This window comes from Macrotis lagotis, chromosome 1 (assembly GCF_037893015.1).
Source record: "Macrotis lagotis isolate mMagLag1 chromosome 1, bilby.v1.9.chrom.fasta, whole genome shotgun sequence".
NCBI classification, from domain to species: Eukaryota; Metazoa; Chordata; class Mammalia; order Peramelemorphia; family Peramelidae; genus Macrotis; species Macrotis lagotis.
In genome coordinates, this window is record NC_133658.1 from 252,114,687 (window position 1) to 252,127,847 (window position 13,161).

At 36.2% G+C, this 13,161-nt stretch overlaps 1 protein-coding gene across 8 annotated transcripts in view; it reads right to left on the reverse strand.

Moving 5' to 3' along the window:
• Window positions 1-13,161, reverse strand: part of B4GALT5 (beta-1,4-galactosyltransferase 5) — a 94,110-nt gene that overhangs the window by 19,572 nt on the left and 61,377 nt on the right. Inside the window, exons 2-5 of one of the 8 annotated variants that reach the window (XM_074210222.1) lie at window positions 8,759-8,842; window positions 8,186-8,260; window positions 5,235-5,321; window positions 5,006-5,057 (exon numbers count right to left, since the gene is read on the reverse strand). The exons of 2 other annotated variants lie outside the window; for them this stretch is intronic. In XM_074210222.1, coding sequence (XP_074066323.1) covers window positions 5,006-5,057; window positions 5,235-5,321; window positions 8,186-8,194 — 148 coding nt within the window. In that variant the 5' untranslated portion in view covers window positions 8,195-8,260; window positions 8,759-8,842. Of the gene's footprint in view, window positions 1-493; window positions 1,188-5,005; window positions 5,058-5,234; window positions 7,379-8,185; window positions 8,261-8,758; window positions 11,811-13,161 lie in introns of those variants that run through there. 5 more of the 8 variants (XM_074210221.1, XM_074210226.1, XM_074210225.1 and 2 more) reach the window with 5 other exon arrangements.

Consider the following 13,161-nt stretch of genomic DNA (forward strand, 5'->3'; position numbering starts at 1 on the left):
CATCGATAAGTTCCTCTTCCAGCTCTCTAAAATTCCGAGTCTATGTGCTGAGACAGTGGGTGTCAGTTATTGCTAGGCTGCTATCTGGGTTCTGAGGAAGTTCTGAAAATATCTGGGATAAAAACCAGATTTTTGAAAATATGTTCCACTCTACCTTTAAAATGACTATGCCCACTATCTCTGATTTTAACATTTTGATGATCTGAGGGCAAGTATAAAAGTAAGCAATGACATCTAAAATTTAGAATGAGCTGGGTCTGCTCCCTGAGGAAAGCTCCTGATCAAGTTAACTGTAGAATTTTTCACTTTATGGCTAAAGCAACTTCCAAATGGAATCTTTTCTAAATGTTTGCTTTACTACTAAGGGTATTATGCCACCATCCTTCCAGTAACCCAAGTTTGCAAACAAGTTTTTGACTCTTTTCTTTCTCCAATGCCCCGTATCACATGGACTGTTAAATTTCAAGTTTAACGTCTTGGCAATATTACTTACATGTATCTCGCATCTGGTTCCTTCTTTCTTCTTATGTAACTACTAATAACCTAGATGAAGCACTTTCTATCTCTTGTCTTAAAAGATTACTTAGGTGTACTCCGTATATAACTTCTAAGTATAAAGGAATTTGTCATCTAACCACAGCACTCTTTTGCTACCAACTTTCCTGGCTCCCTATTTCTTCCCCCTATCTGCCCCAGAAACAACTTCTTCAAACAAAAATTCAATAATCAAGAAAAAACAAAACAACAACCAAAAAAAGGAAAAAACCCAAACCTGTACAATGTAACTCCTACCTACTTCACCAGATTTATTTCATGTTACTCTTCACATATACTATCCTGGCCAAATTGGTCAAAGAACCTTTCCCTGAACTCAGCATTTCACCTCCTGTTTCTGTGATTTTGCACAAGCTATCTTTTTTTTTAAGTTTTTACAAGGCAAATGGGGTTAAGTGACTTGCCCAAGGCCACACAGCTAGGTAATTATTAAATGTCTGAGACGGGATTTGAACCCAGGTACTACTGACTCCAGGGCCAGTGCTTTATCTACTGCGCCACCTAGCCACCCCTACAAGTTATCTTCCATGGAAGAGGACACTCCTTCCTTAATTCTTCCTCAATGAATCCCTAGACTCATTCAACACTCAGTTCCAAAGTGCGAGAGCTATTTATAGACTTTTGCCAGTGTTCCCCCCCACAATTGCTAGCATGGAGTTCCTCTAGAAGTTAATTTGTAATACATATCTTTATATAAATTGAATCTCCCCCTCCACCCCCTCCCTAACAAAACATAAGCTTCTTAAGGGTGGGGACTATTTTGGTTTTTGTCTTTGTATACTCAGCACTTAGCACTACCTCTTTGAGAAAGGCAGATACTTAAATAAATGTATGAAAGGTAAGGAAAACATAAAGGATTTCCAGGGAAAGTGGACTGAAGGGCAAAAATTTTTTATAAAGTCATAGTTGCTAAGCAGTTAGATGATATCTAAATGCAAAGATCATTTCAACTTTCATTTTGCTTTTATTTTCTTGGGAAAAAAAGGGATAATGGAGACTTAGTTGATAGCCCAGGTAAATAAGAAAGGAGCAAAACACTACCCATTTAAAAGCAACAGAATGAGGTGAATGCAACCTCAGGCTCTGAAAGAATGAGCAGATGTGACTGCTAGGAGTCAAGGTCAGTGAGCTCAGCAAGAACTGTGAATGATGAGGAAGGTGCCGTAAGAACAGAGAATATCCTAATTTTCAAAAAAGGAATTATGTTGTAATCTGCAAACTATTGGTCATCAAGTCTGCATTCAATTAATGTAAAGTTTCAAAAACATAGAGTTTAAGAAATAATTTGTGAACACCTAGAAAAAAGTCTCTTTCACCTCTCTCTTTCAATGACTTTCATTGCCTGCTGCTGCCACATATACCCATATCTCCCCCTTCCAAAAAAAAAACCCAACCAAAAAACAATTGTACCCTCACTTCATTATACTACACTTTCATATGTCAAACTCCTAAAATAAAGCAAACTATTCTATCTCCACTGTCTCATTCACTTCTCAAATCTGTGAAATCTGACTTCTGACCTCACTCAACTGAAACTACATTTTCCAAAATTAATAATAAACTTTTAATTAACAAATCTGAAAACTCTCAATCTTTATTCTTGACCTCTTTGACACAGCTGACTAATCTTTTCAACAAGATAATCTCTCCTTTCTGGGTTTTCATGAACCTGCTTTCTTTTGATGTTCATTCTACCCATCTGCCCTGTTCTCAGTCTCTGCTACTGATCATCATCTTACCTCCCTTTGTTCCAATTTCTCTTTTCTTTTTCTTTTTTTAGTTTTTGCAAGGCAATGGGGTTAAGTGGCTTGCTCAAGGCCACACAGCTAGGTACTTATTAAGTGTCTGAGGCTGGATTTGAACTCAGGTACTCCTGACTCCAGGGCCAGTGCTCTATCCACTGCGCCACCTAGCTGCCCCTTGACTTCCCTTTTCTTTTTTCTATATACTCTCTTCTTGGTGACTTTATCATGGTTCTAAGTATCAGCACCAAGAATATTACTCCCAGATTTATATAGCCAGCCTTAAGTCTTTCTTCTGAACTCCAGTCCCCCATCCACAAACTCATTCTTCTTCTGAACTTTCCTTTTTTTGGTTGAGCGCACCATCATCCTTCCAAATCATTCAGGTTCACAACCTCTTTTTCACACTCAAATTATTCTTTCCTTCAGTTGTCATATGCAATCAGCAATTGTTAAGTCCTGTCAAGTCTACCAAAGACCTCTCCAATCTTTCCCTAGGTTTACTCACAAAGTTGCCATCCTGTTTCATCTCGTTACCTCTTTTTACCATTAGAATAGCCTTCTAATTGTCTTCCTTTCTCTAATATCTTCAATCCTTTATGAAAGTGCCAAAGTAATATTGCTAAAGTTCAGCCCCCCACCTGAGCTTTAAACTATGATGACTTCTTGTTACTTCTGGGATAAAAATAAAATCTGGTTCCAGTCTACCTTTGCAGCTTTATTATAAATTATTTCCTATAAGCGGTAATTAGTTTTCATTTCCACACAGGAAGCAGTAAAAAAGGAAGCTGATGCTATATAAAAGAGAAAACATGAAATTAGAAAAGGAATGTTGAGTGAATGAATGAATAAACCAGTGCCAGTCTAAGTATCAGATCCACATGTCTGTGTTATACATCCAGAAGACCCTTAAGGGTCTGGTGCAGAATTGTTGGGAAGAGGAGATTTGATCAGGAGGAGAGACTCACTTTGGAAGGGGCCAGGCACTTTAGATAAGGTTGTGACTTCTGTAAGTAACCAACCAATGGGAACCAGGGGAGACATTTGCATTTCAGTACAAGGAATAAAAAGCTGAGTTTGTGTGCTCCAAGTGTGTGCCTACTTTAGGGATACATTCTCAAGAATGAGACAATAAAGAATTCTCTTTGCTTCACTAATGGCGGTTCTGGGTTCTTGATAAGGTACTTGTTTCTTACATACCCCTTCAGCCACTGAATAGTCTACTAAGTATTCTTAGCACATTGTTTGGCAGAAAGTGTAAAATAAATACATGTTGACTTGGCTTTGAACATCTGCCATTCTTCACACAGTACACCTTCAATTTTCATATCTATGCAGACACTTTATTCCCCAAGTCTAGAATATACTTTTTTCTTCACCATTGCCTCTTAGAATTCTCACTTTCCTTCAAAGCTCACCTCAACAGTCACTTGATATAAGGTCTTCCATGCCCCTTCCAGCTGCTAGCATCTACCCTCACACCACACAAATTATCCTGCATTTATTTTCTGCCTTTTGTGTGTGTATACAAATACACATACACATACACATGTTTACACATATACATACAAACATACGCATTTTCTTCAACAGAGTGTAGACGAGAGAGTAGGAATTATTTAATTTTTATTTTTGCATTTCCAAATCTAGCACATAGAAGTGGCTTGCACAAAAGGAACATTTAATTGCAGATGATTAATTAAAGCAATAATTACAAAGACTCATCTACATTTTTTCCAGTTGATCACCTGGTGTTTAGAGGACTAGTAATCTGATAGATAACAAAATACATAGATGGCAAGTTTATCAAATTTTTAGATGACACAAATCTTGGAGGGATGGCTAACACAACAGAAAAAGAATTCAAAAATACATCACACCCAATTTGGATCAAGGTACAACATGGAAACAAAGTAAAGACTGACGGAGTGCTATCTGTGGGGTGGGGGTGGGGGAGGGAAGCAAGATTGGGGGAAAATTGTAAAACTCAAATAATATCTTTAATTAAAAAAAGAACATAAAAAAATTCAAAAATATTTGAACAAGTTTGAACATCTAGCTGAAAAGATGAAATTTAACAGGGATAAAAATAAAATCATATAGATGTAAGAATTCCAAAAGCTTAAATAGAGAAAGTACACACATAAAATAGCTCAACTGAAAAATATATGGTAGTCTTAATGGCCTACAAACAAAATGAGTCAAAAACAGTATAAACAGATATAGCAGAAAGAAAACATTGGGGCGGCTAGGTGGCACAATGGATAGAGCACCGGCCCTAGAGTCAGGAGGAATACCTGAGTTCAAATCCAGCCTCAGACACAATAATTACCTAGCTGTGTGGCCTTGGGCAAGTCACTTAACCCCATTTGCCTTGCAAAAAACTAAAAAAAAAATTAATAATTCAGGAAGACCTGATAATTCTTGTCAAGTATTTAAAGAAATTCCACATGAAGAGAGAAAACAGCAGAGTGAACTATCATGGTATATGACTGCCCTTAAGAAATGACAATTGTGATGCCAGAGAAATATGTAAAGAACTACATGAACTGATGGAAGGAAACAGAACTAAGAGAACAGTAAGTGTACATATAAATAATGATTATGAAAATGTGAATGGAAAGTCAATGTTGCAAAATTATAAAGAATAAGTGTGGGGAGGCTAGGTGGAGCAGTGGATAAAGCACTGGCCCTGGAGTCAGGAGTACCTGGGTTCAAATCCTGGGCAAGCCACTTAACAGCCATTTGCCTTGCAAAAATCTAAAAAAAAAAAAAAAAAATAAGTGTATCTTAGATAAGATAAGAGAAATTATTATCACCCCACTCCTTTACAACTTCAGAAGGGCTACAAGTGTTGCACATTACACAAATTTTCAGACTTTTTTTTTAATGTACTGATGGGTCAGTGAATTGCTTAGGGAGATGTAAAAGGATTACCTTGCCACATGATGGTCCAATTGAAGTTATGTAACATAAACTGCTTGGGATTTTCCCCAGCTTTATCCAGAAGCATGTGAGTGAAGCCTGAGAATGGTGGAAATAATTTAAGGCTGGAGTTTGACAGCAAATTTTTGATCAGATACAGGGCCAAGGGACTCATGGTAAGTAGAGCTGAACTGATTTACCAATGAGTCAGCATGGAAAAGGAGAGTCTAGTAGGGATCATGGCCCTATGAGAGGGAGAGGGAATGGAAATTGATATGACTGATGAAATTGTTTGGAGTTACAAAAGTGATCCACAGAAGCTAATTAACAGTGTCAAAGAAGAAGGATTAAAAAGTTTGGCAATTAAGAGATCATTGATCACTTTAGAGATAATAGTTTTAGTGGAATATGAGATAGGAAATCAGAATGCAGAATTCAGTAGAGAATGAGTGGAGGTTTCCCCAAAGATTTTAGCCAGGAAAGGAAAGGATGATATAGAAGGATAGTTCCCAATAAGAGCTTTTTGTTTTTTAGAATGAAGGAAACATGGATTTGTGTGTAGGCATTAAGGACACAGTTGATAAGAGAAATACAAAGAGATACATGATTGGATTTTGCCCTTAAGGACCTTACAGAGTTAGAGGAGAAATCTGTCTCTTAGACACCTTGCCTTCTATATGTGCCCTTCAGATATGCATGGCAAATTGAAAAAAAAATTTATTGATTTTTTTTCCCTAGTCACAGACCTTTGAAACTCATTCTTTTCTTCTATCCTCTGCAGTCTTCTAGAACTAAATAATAACAAAATCACCATATTTAGTTTTAAGTTTTCAGTCTTTTCAGATTCGTCCTAGCTTTTATCAGTTTGGATAGATTTTGATTTGGGGGTGTTTTGTGTAATTTTTTGGGGAGACTGCTTTCAACATGAAAGGATTCTCAGGCACAGCTTGTGGGAAATGACTATACTTTGATTTCTTAAGCTGATGTTCCTGTCTTTCATAATAAATCTAGAATCTGCACGTAAGTCCAGAATGTCCCAGTGCCAATAGCACGTCAGCACAGATTTTTAAGTGCATTAACCTTGAAAATGATTAGTGGGAGCAGCAATGTTGAGGAAACAAGAAGACAGGGAAGTTTGTTTCAGAGAGAAAAGAAGTTTGAAGACTAGTTCAAGGACTTGCTTCTCAAGGTTATCAGACTGCTGTTTGTGTTACAGGAGTGGGAGAGGGTCAAATATTTATAGTTACTATAGTGGTCCAAATATAGGCTATATTCCTCCCCCCATTGTGACTTTTATAAATCTTAACTGTAGGATATAATTTTCACCCATAGTGCTCTTACCAACCACAACCTTTCAAAGATATTTCACATTGAACAATATTTTGGGGTAATCTAATACTGATAATATTGTAGCTTTCTTATGCAACAAATATACATTGAGTTACAGGTATGTATCCAGACAACTCTATGTGACCTGTTGAGAAAGCATGTAAGACTAGCCTCCAGGAGTTTTCATATGACAACTAAGCAATATGACAAGTCCACATATAGAAATCTCTGAAAAAAAAAAACCTGGAAGTCATTCAACAAGAGCTCCCTCTTCTCTTCTGTTCTTTCACTCACATTACTCAGATGCCTTCTGCAACTATCTCTTTCACCTGTTTGAAATGACCTCTTTGGCCATGGCAAACCTATCTTTATATACAAGTGATCTCATTACATTCTGTCTTCTCAAGCAAACTGCCCCTGCTATCATCCCAATTTGTATATTGGCTGCTTTCCAAGTGGCTACAAACAAGCTGATGTCTCCTCCATCCTCAAAAAACTAAAATAATAAAAAAAATTAAAAATTGGTTTTCCCCCCTTTATGTTCTGATTCTTCTTTTACTACATGATTAATACGGTAATATGTTTAACATAATTATACATATATAACCTCTATTAGATTACTCTCTGTCAAAGGGGTGGAAAGGAGGGGAGAAAAATGTGAAACTCAAAACCTTACCAAAAAAAATCAATGTTGAAAACTGTCTTTGTATGTAGTTGGAAAAATAAAAAATAAAAAATAACGAAAGGAAGAAGTTCAGAAGCAAGCACAGCAACGTGGTTCAGCCCTCAAGAAAACAGCAGGCTCAGTTTCTAGCAGCTAGCCCAACCTGCGGAGAAATAAGCAGGGCCAGAATCCAGACCAAAGGTAAACAAACTGTTAATAAACTAGCAAAGCTTCCCAGATTACTGACAAGGGCAGCTAAGTTCAGTAGCAGTCTATTGCCAATCAGACAGAAAACTAGGTCAGAAACTTTAGAGCTCTAGGGGGACCAGCAATCACTTTGTTCACCTTGGGAGCACTAATGTTTGCAGGTCTTCAGCCCATCCCCAAAGCTCCTGGAATAACTAACATACAATATCCCAACATGAATAGGAATAAATGCACATCTTCCTTCCAGAAATGCTAGAGTTCAGTCCTAGACATCAAGTCTAAAGTCAGAGAGTAGGAAGAATGAGTAAACAAAACAAAATAAGAATTTAAAAATAAAAAGTTAAATTTTTTTTTTAGAAAAACATGATAGTATTAGAGGAACAAATTGGAAAATAAATGAGAAGTATAGAAGAATGGGAATTAATAACTTAGCAGAAGAGGAAGAAGAAAACTTTGTCCTCAATCCCTGGAAATTAGAATAGATCAAATAGAAATCAATGACACCATAAGAAGAAAGATGAAGAAAGAAAAAAAAAAGGAAGAAGAAGAAAGGAGGAGGAGGAGGAGGAGGAGGGTGTTAGATATCTCACAGCAAAAACACTGATCTGGAAAACGGATTGAGGAGGAAAACTTTAGATTATCTGAATTATCTAGACATCATAGTTTTAGAAATCATAAAAGAAAACTGCCCAAAACTTTTAAAACTCCCTGGAACTTTATAGGCAAAACCTAGAGCTTCTGTATCAGAAAAAAAAAAAAATACCGAAAGCATCCAGAAAGGCAGAATTCGAATTCCCAAGAATCACAGAGATGATCACAGATGTTTTAACAGCCAACACTGTAAAAGAGCAGAGATAATGGAATGCAGTATTTCAGAAATATAGGGGCTTACAACCAAGAATAGTCTAAGCATATGCAACTAGGAAAAAAATGGACTTTTCATGAAATACACAACTTTCATGTTTTTCTAATGAAAAGACTAGATCTGGGAAGAAACCCTGATTTTTCAAACAGAATGAAGAGAAAATAAAGAAGTAAAAATGAATGAACTAAAGGACTAAATATTACATATTCAAAAATGGGGAAATTTATACATGTGTCCCTTTTGAATCCTCTCATCATCAGGGATCACAGAGGACGTCTAAATAGAAAAAAGACTGATTAAGAAAAAATAAAGCATAATCACAAAAATATTCTTCAACAATCTTTCTTCCTTTTATAATACTACTGTAAATTTCTCTCCTAGTCCCCTTCTACTTAAACACACACACACACACACACAATAAATATGAGTAGTCAAACAAATCCACAATGACCATATCCAAAAAAAGTTTACCTTATTTTATACCTATTGTTTCATATTTATTTTCAAATCCCCAGAGCCTTGTCCATGAAAGATACTTAATAAGTCTTTGTTGAACTGAAAAGAATGAGATGTTTCCCCCCTTAGTTCCAATTCTTCTTTCACATCATGACTAATGTGGAAATGTTAAATGACTGTATATGCACAACTTATATCAGATTGCTCACTGCCATGTCAAGGAGTTGTGGGGGTAGGGGGGAGAGGGTGATAGAAAAATGTGGAACTCAAAAGCTTTGCAAAAGGATAAATATTGAAAATTCTCTTTACACATAAATGGGGAAAAATAAAAATAAATTTTGAATTTAAAAAATGAAATCTTTTAGATGCAATAAGAAATTCAAAGAAATGCCAGAATCAGAAGGAACCCTAAAAATCCACAAGTTTAACCGTTTTATTTTTATAGACAAAGAACTGAGGTGGAGAAAATGAAAATGACTTGTCATACAGACATATAGCTAACAGAGTGGCAGTGCCAGTAAGGAAGAATGACTTGCCCTGAAAGAACTTAGGAGGAAATGATTAAAATATTTCTGTAAGAGGAATAGCAATAACGGTTGGGTTTTTCCTATTTTTGGCTAGGTTTAAGTATTCTAGTTGCTAATGTCTGTTCTAATTGCACAATGCTTGGCATATAGAAATGTTCCAAGAATTTGAATATAATTATTACATGCACACACCCACATGTCAAAACGTTCAGATTACAGTAACCAGATATAGGCAGAGTTTCCCAGAGGTCTGACAAATTAAATAATCTGCCCAGAATCACAGTGTCATTATATGTCAAAGGCTATTCACTGTAATACTGCCTCATAAAAGCATAAATGATCATTTTTTCATCTACTGCCAAAAGGCTTTACAGGCAATTTTTAAATAATCATCACAATAACAATATTTACATGGCATTTCCTAATGTGCCAGGCACTGTGCATCAAGCCCTTTACAATTATTTCATCTAATTTTTACAACAACCCGTCAAGATTATCATCCCATTTTACAGATGAAGAAACTGAGGCAAACAGAGGTTAAGCAACTTGTTTCCAAGATCATATTGCTAGTGTCTGAGGTTTGAACTCAGGTCTAAATATTGCCCTTTGCTGCCATCTCTCTAGTTGGTAAGAGAACCAAATGTTTGATGGTTCAGGGCAATTGGGGGTGGGGATCTTTTGGTCTTATTGTAGTGATAGTTTATTCTATTTTTAAACTCTTCAGAAAATGGTGACAATGATCCATAGCTGTATTCAAATTCATTTCCCATTTGGGAGAGCCATTTTTATTTATATTAATTCAGGCTCGAATCACCTCAATTACATAGTGTAGCTTTCTCATTTTTATCCTTTAATGTAATACTGATTTTGATCTCTGTTCCAACAAGCTAGTAGTCTGACTTTCATGGGTAAGTTGATTGGGAAATAATTCCCACAGAGAAAGAAGCCTTCATTTTTTTTTTTTGGTGATACTATTCAATGCTCATCATGTCCAGTCACCCCTAACTCTCTTAAGAAGTATTCAAGACATATTTTTGAGACTTCTATAAGGTCTACAAGCCTTTATTTTTCTGCTTCAGAACTCCCTCCCTCCACATAAATCACAATTCATCCATAAACTTATGAATCTAGAAAGAAGTGTCCAAAGTTTCAAGAGGTTGAATGTCTTGCCAGTGATCATAAAGCCAGTAAGAGCCAGAGGAAGGATTTGAATTCAGGTCTTACAGATTATCTTTCCACTGGTCTTTGTAATTTCTTACTTCCAAAAAACATGGGTCAACTTTGCACTGTTACCAAGTATGAAAGTGTGTATTGTTTTATTTTGGAGGGTTTCTGTAGTTTTATATTGAATTTATCTATTCCCTTAAATTCTGCAACAGAGGTTGGTACATGGACCAGTCTAACCGAAGGCCATTTTTGCATATAATCTTCATTACTGCAATACAAGATAAACAATGATCTCATGAAATTATGTTGTTGCCTTTGGATACATAATAAAAGCAACCCTGATAACTTTTATTTACTTCTTCTTGAAGAACTTAAGTACCATTCTTCGCATTTACAAATTGCTTCCTATTCTTTCTGGTTTCATATATATATAAGAAGAATGTTTAGATTGATATGATTTATCTAAAGAAGAGTGGTCAAAAGATACAAAATGGGTAGTGTCTCAAAGCAAAGATGATCAAAGCCAAAAATGATAAATGCTACAGGTTCTATGAGAAGGAAGACAGGCACATTAAGGAACTATAGTCAGAGCTGTAAATTGGTCCAAACATCCCTGAAAGCAATGTGGAAACAATTCTTTTAAAACAAAAACATCATTAAACTATATATATCCTTTGATTCTCATGATAACATAATTGGGGATACAATCAAGGAAGTCAAAGATGTATGAAAGGCCTCAAATATGCAAAAAAGCATTTATAGCAGCAATTTCTGCGGTAGCAAAGAGCTGTAAGCAAAATGGATAGGTACCAGGCAATTAGAGAATTGAGAAGATTATTGTATCATAAGGAACTATGAATAAGAAGAATTCAGAGAGCTTGGGAAGATCAAAATGAACTAATGATGAAATAGTGATGAACTAATACAAAATAAGTAGAACTAAGAAAATTTATATAATGTAAGGGGAAAAAAATGACAAAAGACATCAGAACTCTGATCAATGTAATGAAACAATTTCTGAGGAGACAGATAATAGATTAAAAGGATCTTAGAGTTCATCAAATATAATTTCTTCATTTTGTGGATGAAGAAATGGAGGTTCAAAGAGGTTCTACAACTTGCCTAGGGTCACATACTTAGCAAATATTGAATTAATTAACAAAATCATTTATTAAGTGTCTGGCAGGTGTTTGATACAAAGAAAGTGAATGAAATAATCTCTATTCTAAAGGAAGAGAACAAGATAGAGGTGAGAAGGTTGTCGGTATAATGTAATGAGAAAAGACCAGTTTGCCGGGATAACAGAGTCTTAAGAAGGGGAGTAATTTTTTTTTTTTAGATTTTTGGCAAGGCAATGGGGTTAAGTGGCTTGCCCAGGGCCACACGGCTAGGTAATTATTAAGTGTCTGAAGCCGGATATGAACTCAGGTACTCCTGACTCCAGGGCCAGTGCTCTATCCACTGTGCCACTTAGCTGCCCCGAGTAATTTTTTTAAGAAAGGTTTTTTTTGAGTTTTACAATATTTGCCCCATTCTTGTTTCCCTCCCCCACCCCCACAGAAGGCATTCTATTAGTCTTTACATTAGTTCCATGGTATACACTGATCTCAGCTGAATGTGATAAAAGAGAGATCATATTATCAAGAAGAAAAATAAAGTATAAGAGATAGCAAAATTACATAATAAGATAAAGGTTTTGTTTTTTTTTCCCTAAATTGAAGGTAATAGTCTTTGGTCTTTGTTCAAACTCCACAATTCTCTGGATACAAGTGGTATTCTCCATTGTAGATAGCCCAAAATTGTCCCTGGTTGTTGCACTGATAGAATGAGCAAGTCCAGGGCGGCTAGGTGGCACAGTGGTTAGAGCACTGGCCCTGGAGTCAGGAGTACCTGAGTTCAAATGTGACCTCAAACACTTAATAATTACCTAGCCGTGTGGCCCTGGGCAAGCCACTTAACCCCACTGCCTTGCAAAAACTTAAAAAAAAAAAAAGGAATGATCAAGTCCATCAAGGTTGATCATCACCCCCCTGTTGCTGTTAAGGTGAACAGTGTTTTTCTAGTTTTGCTCATCTCACTCAGCATCAGTTCGTGCAAATCCCTCCAGGCTTCCCTGAATTCCCATCCCTCCTGGTTTCTAATAGAACAATAGTGTGCCATGACATACATATACCACAGTTTGTTAAGCCATTCCCCAACTGAAGAACACTCACTTAATTTCCAATTCTTTGCCACTACAAACAGGGCTGCTATGAATATTTTTGTACAAGTGATATCTTACAGAAGGGGAGTAATTTTCTTTCTTTTTTTAATGTTTTTATTTTTAAAGATTTTATTTGAGTTTTACAATTTTTCTCCCAATCTTACCCCCCCCATGGAAAGCAATCTGTCAGTCAGTCTTTATTTTGTTTCCATGTTGTACATTGATCCAAATTGAGTGTGATGAGAGAGAAATCATATCCTTAAGGAGGAAACAAAAAGTATAAGAGATAACAAGATCAGACAATAAGATATCCGGTTTTTTTCCTCTGAAATTAAAGGGAATAATCCCTGAACATTGTTCAAACTCCACGGCTCTTTATCTGGATACAGATGGTATTCTCCATCGCAGACAGCCCAAAATTGTCCCTGACTGTTGCACTGATAGAACAAGCAAGTCCATCAAGGTTGAACATCACCCCCGTGTTGCTGTTAGGGTGTACAGTGGTTTTTCTGGTTCTGCTC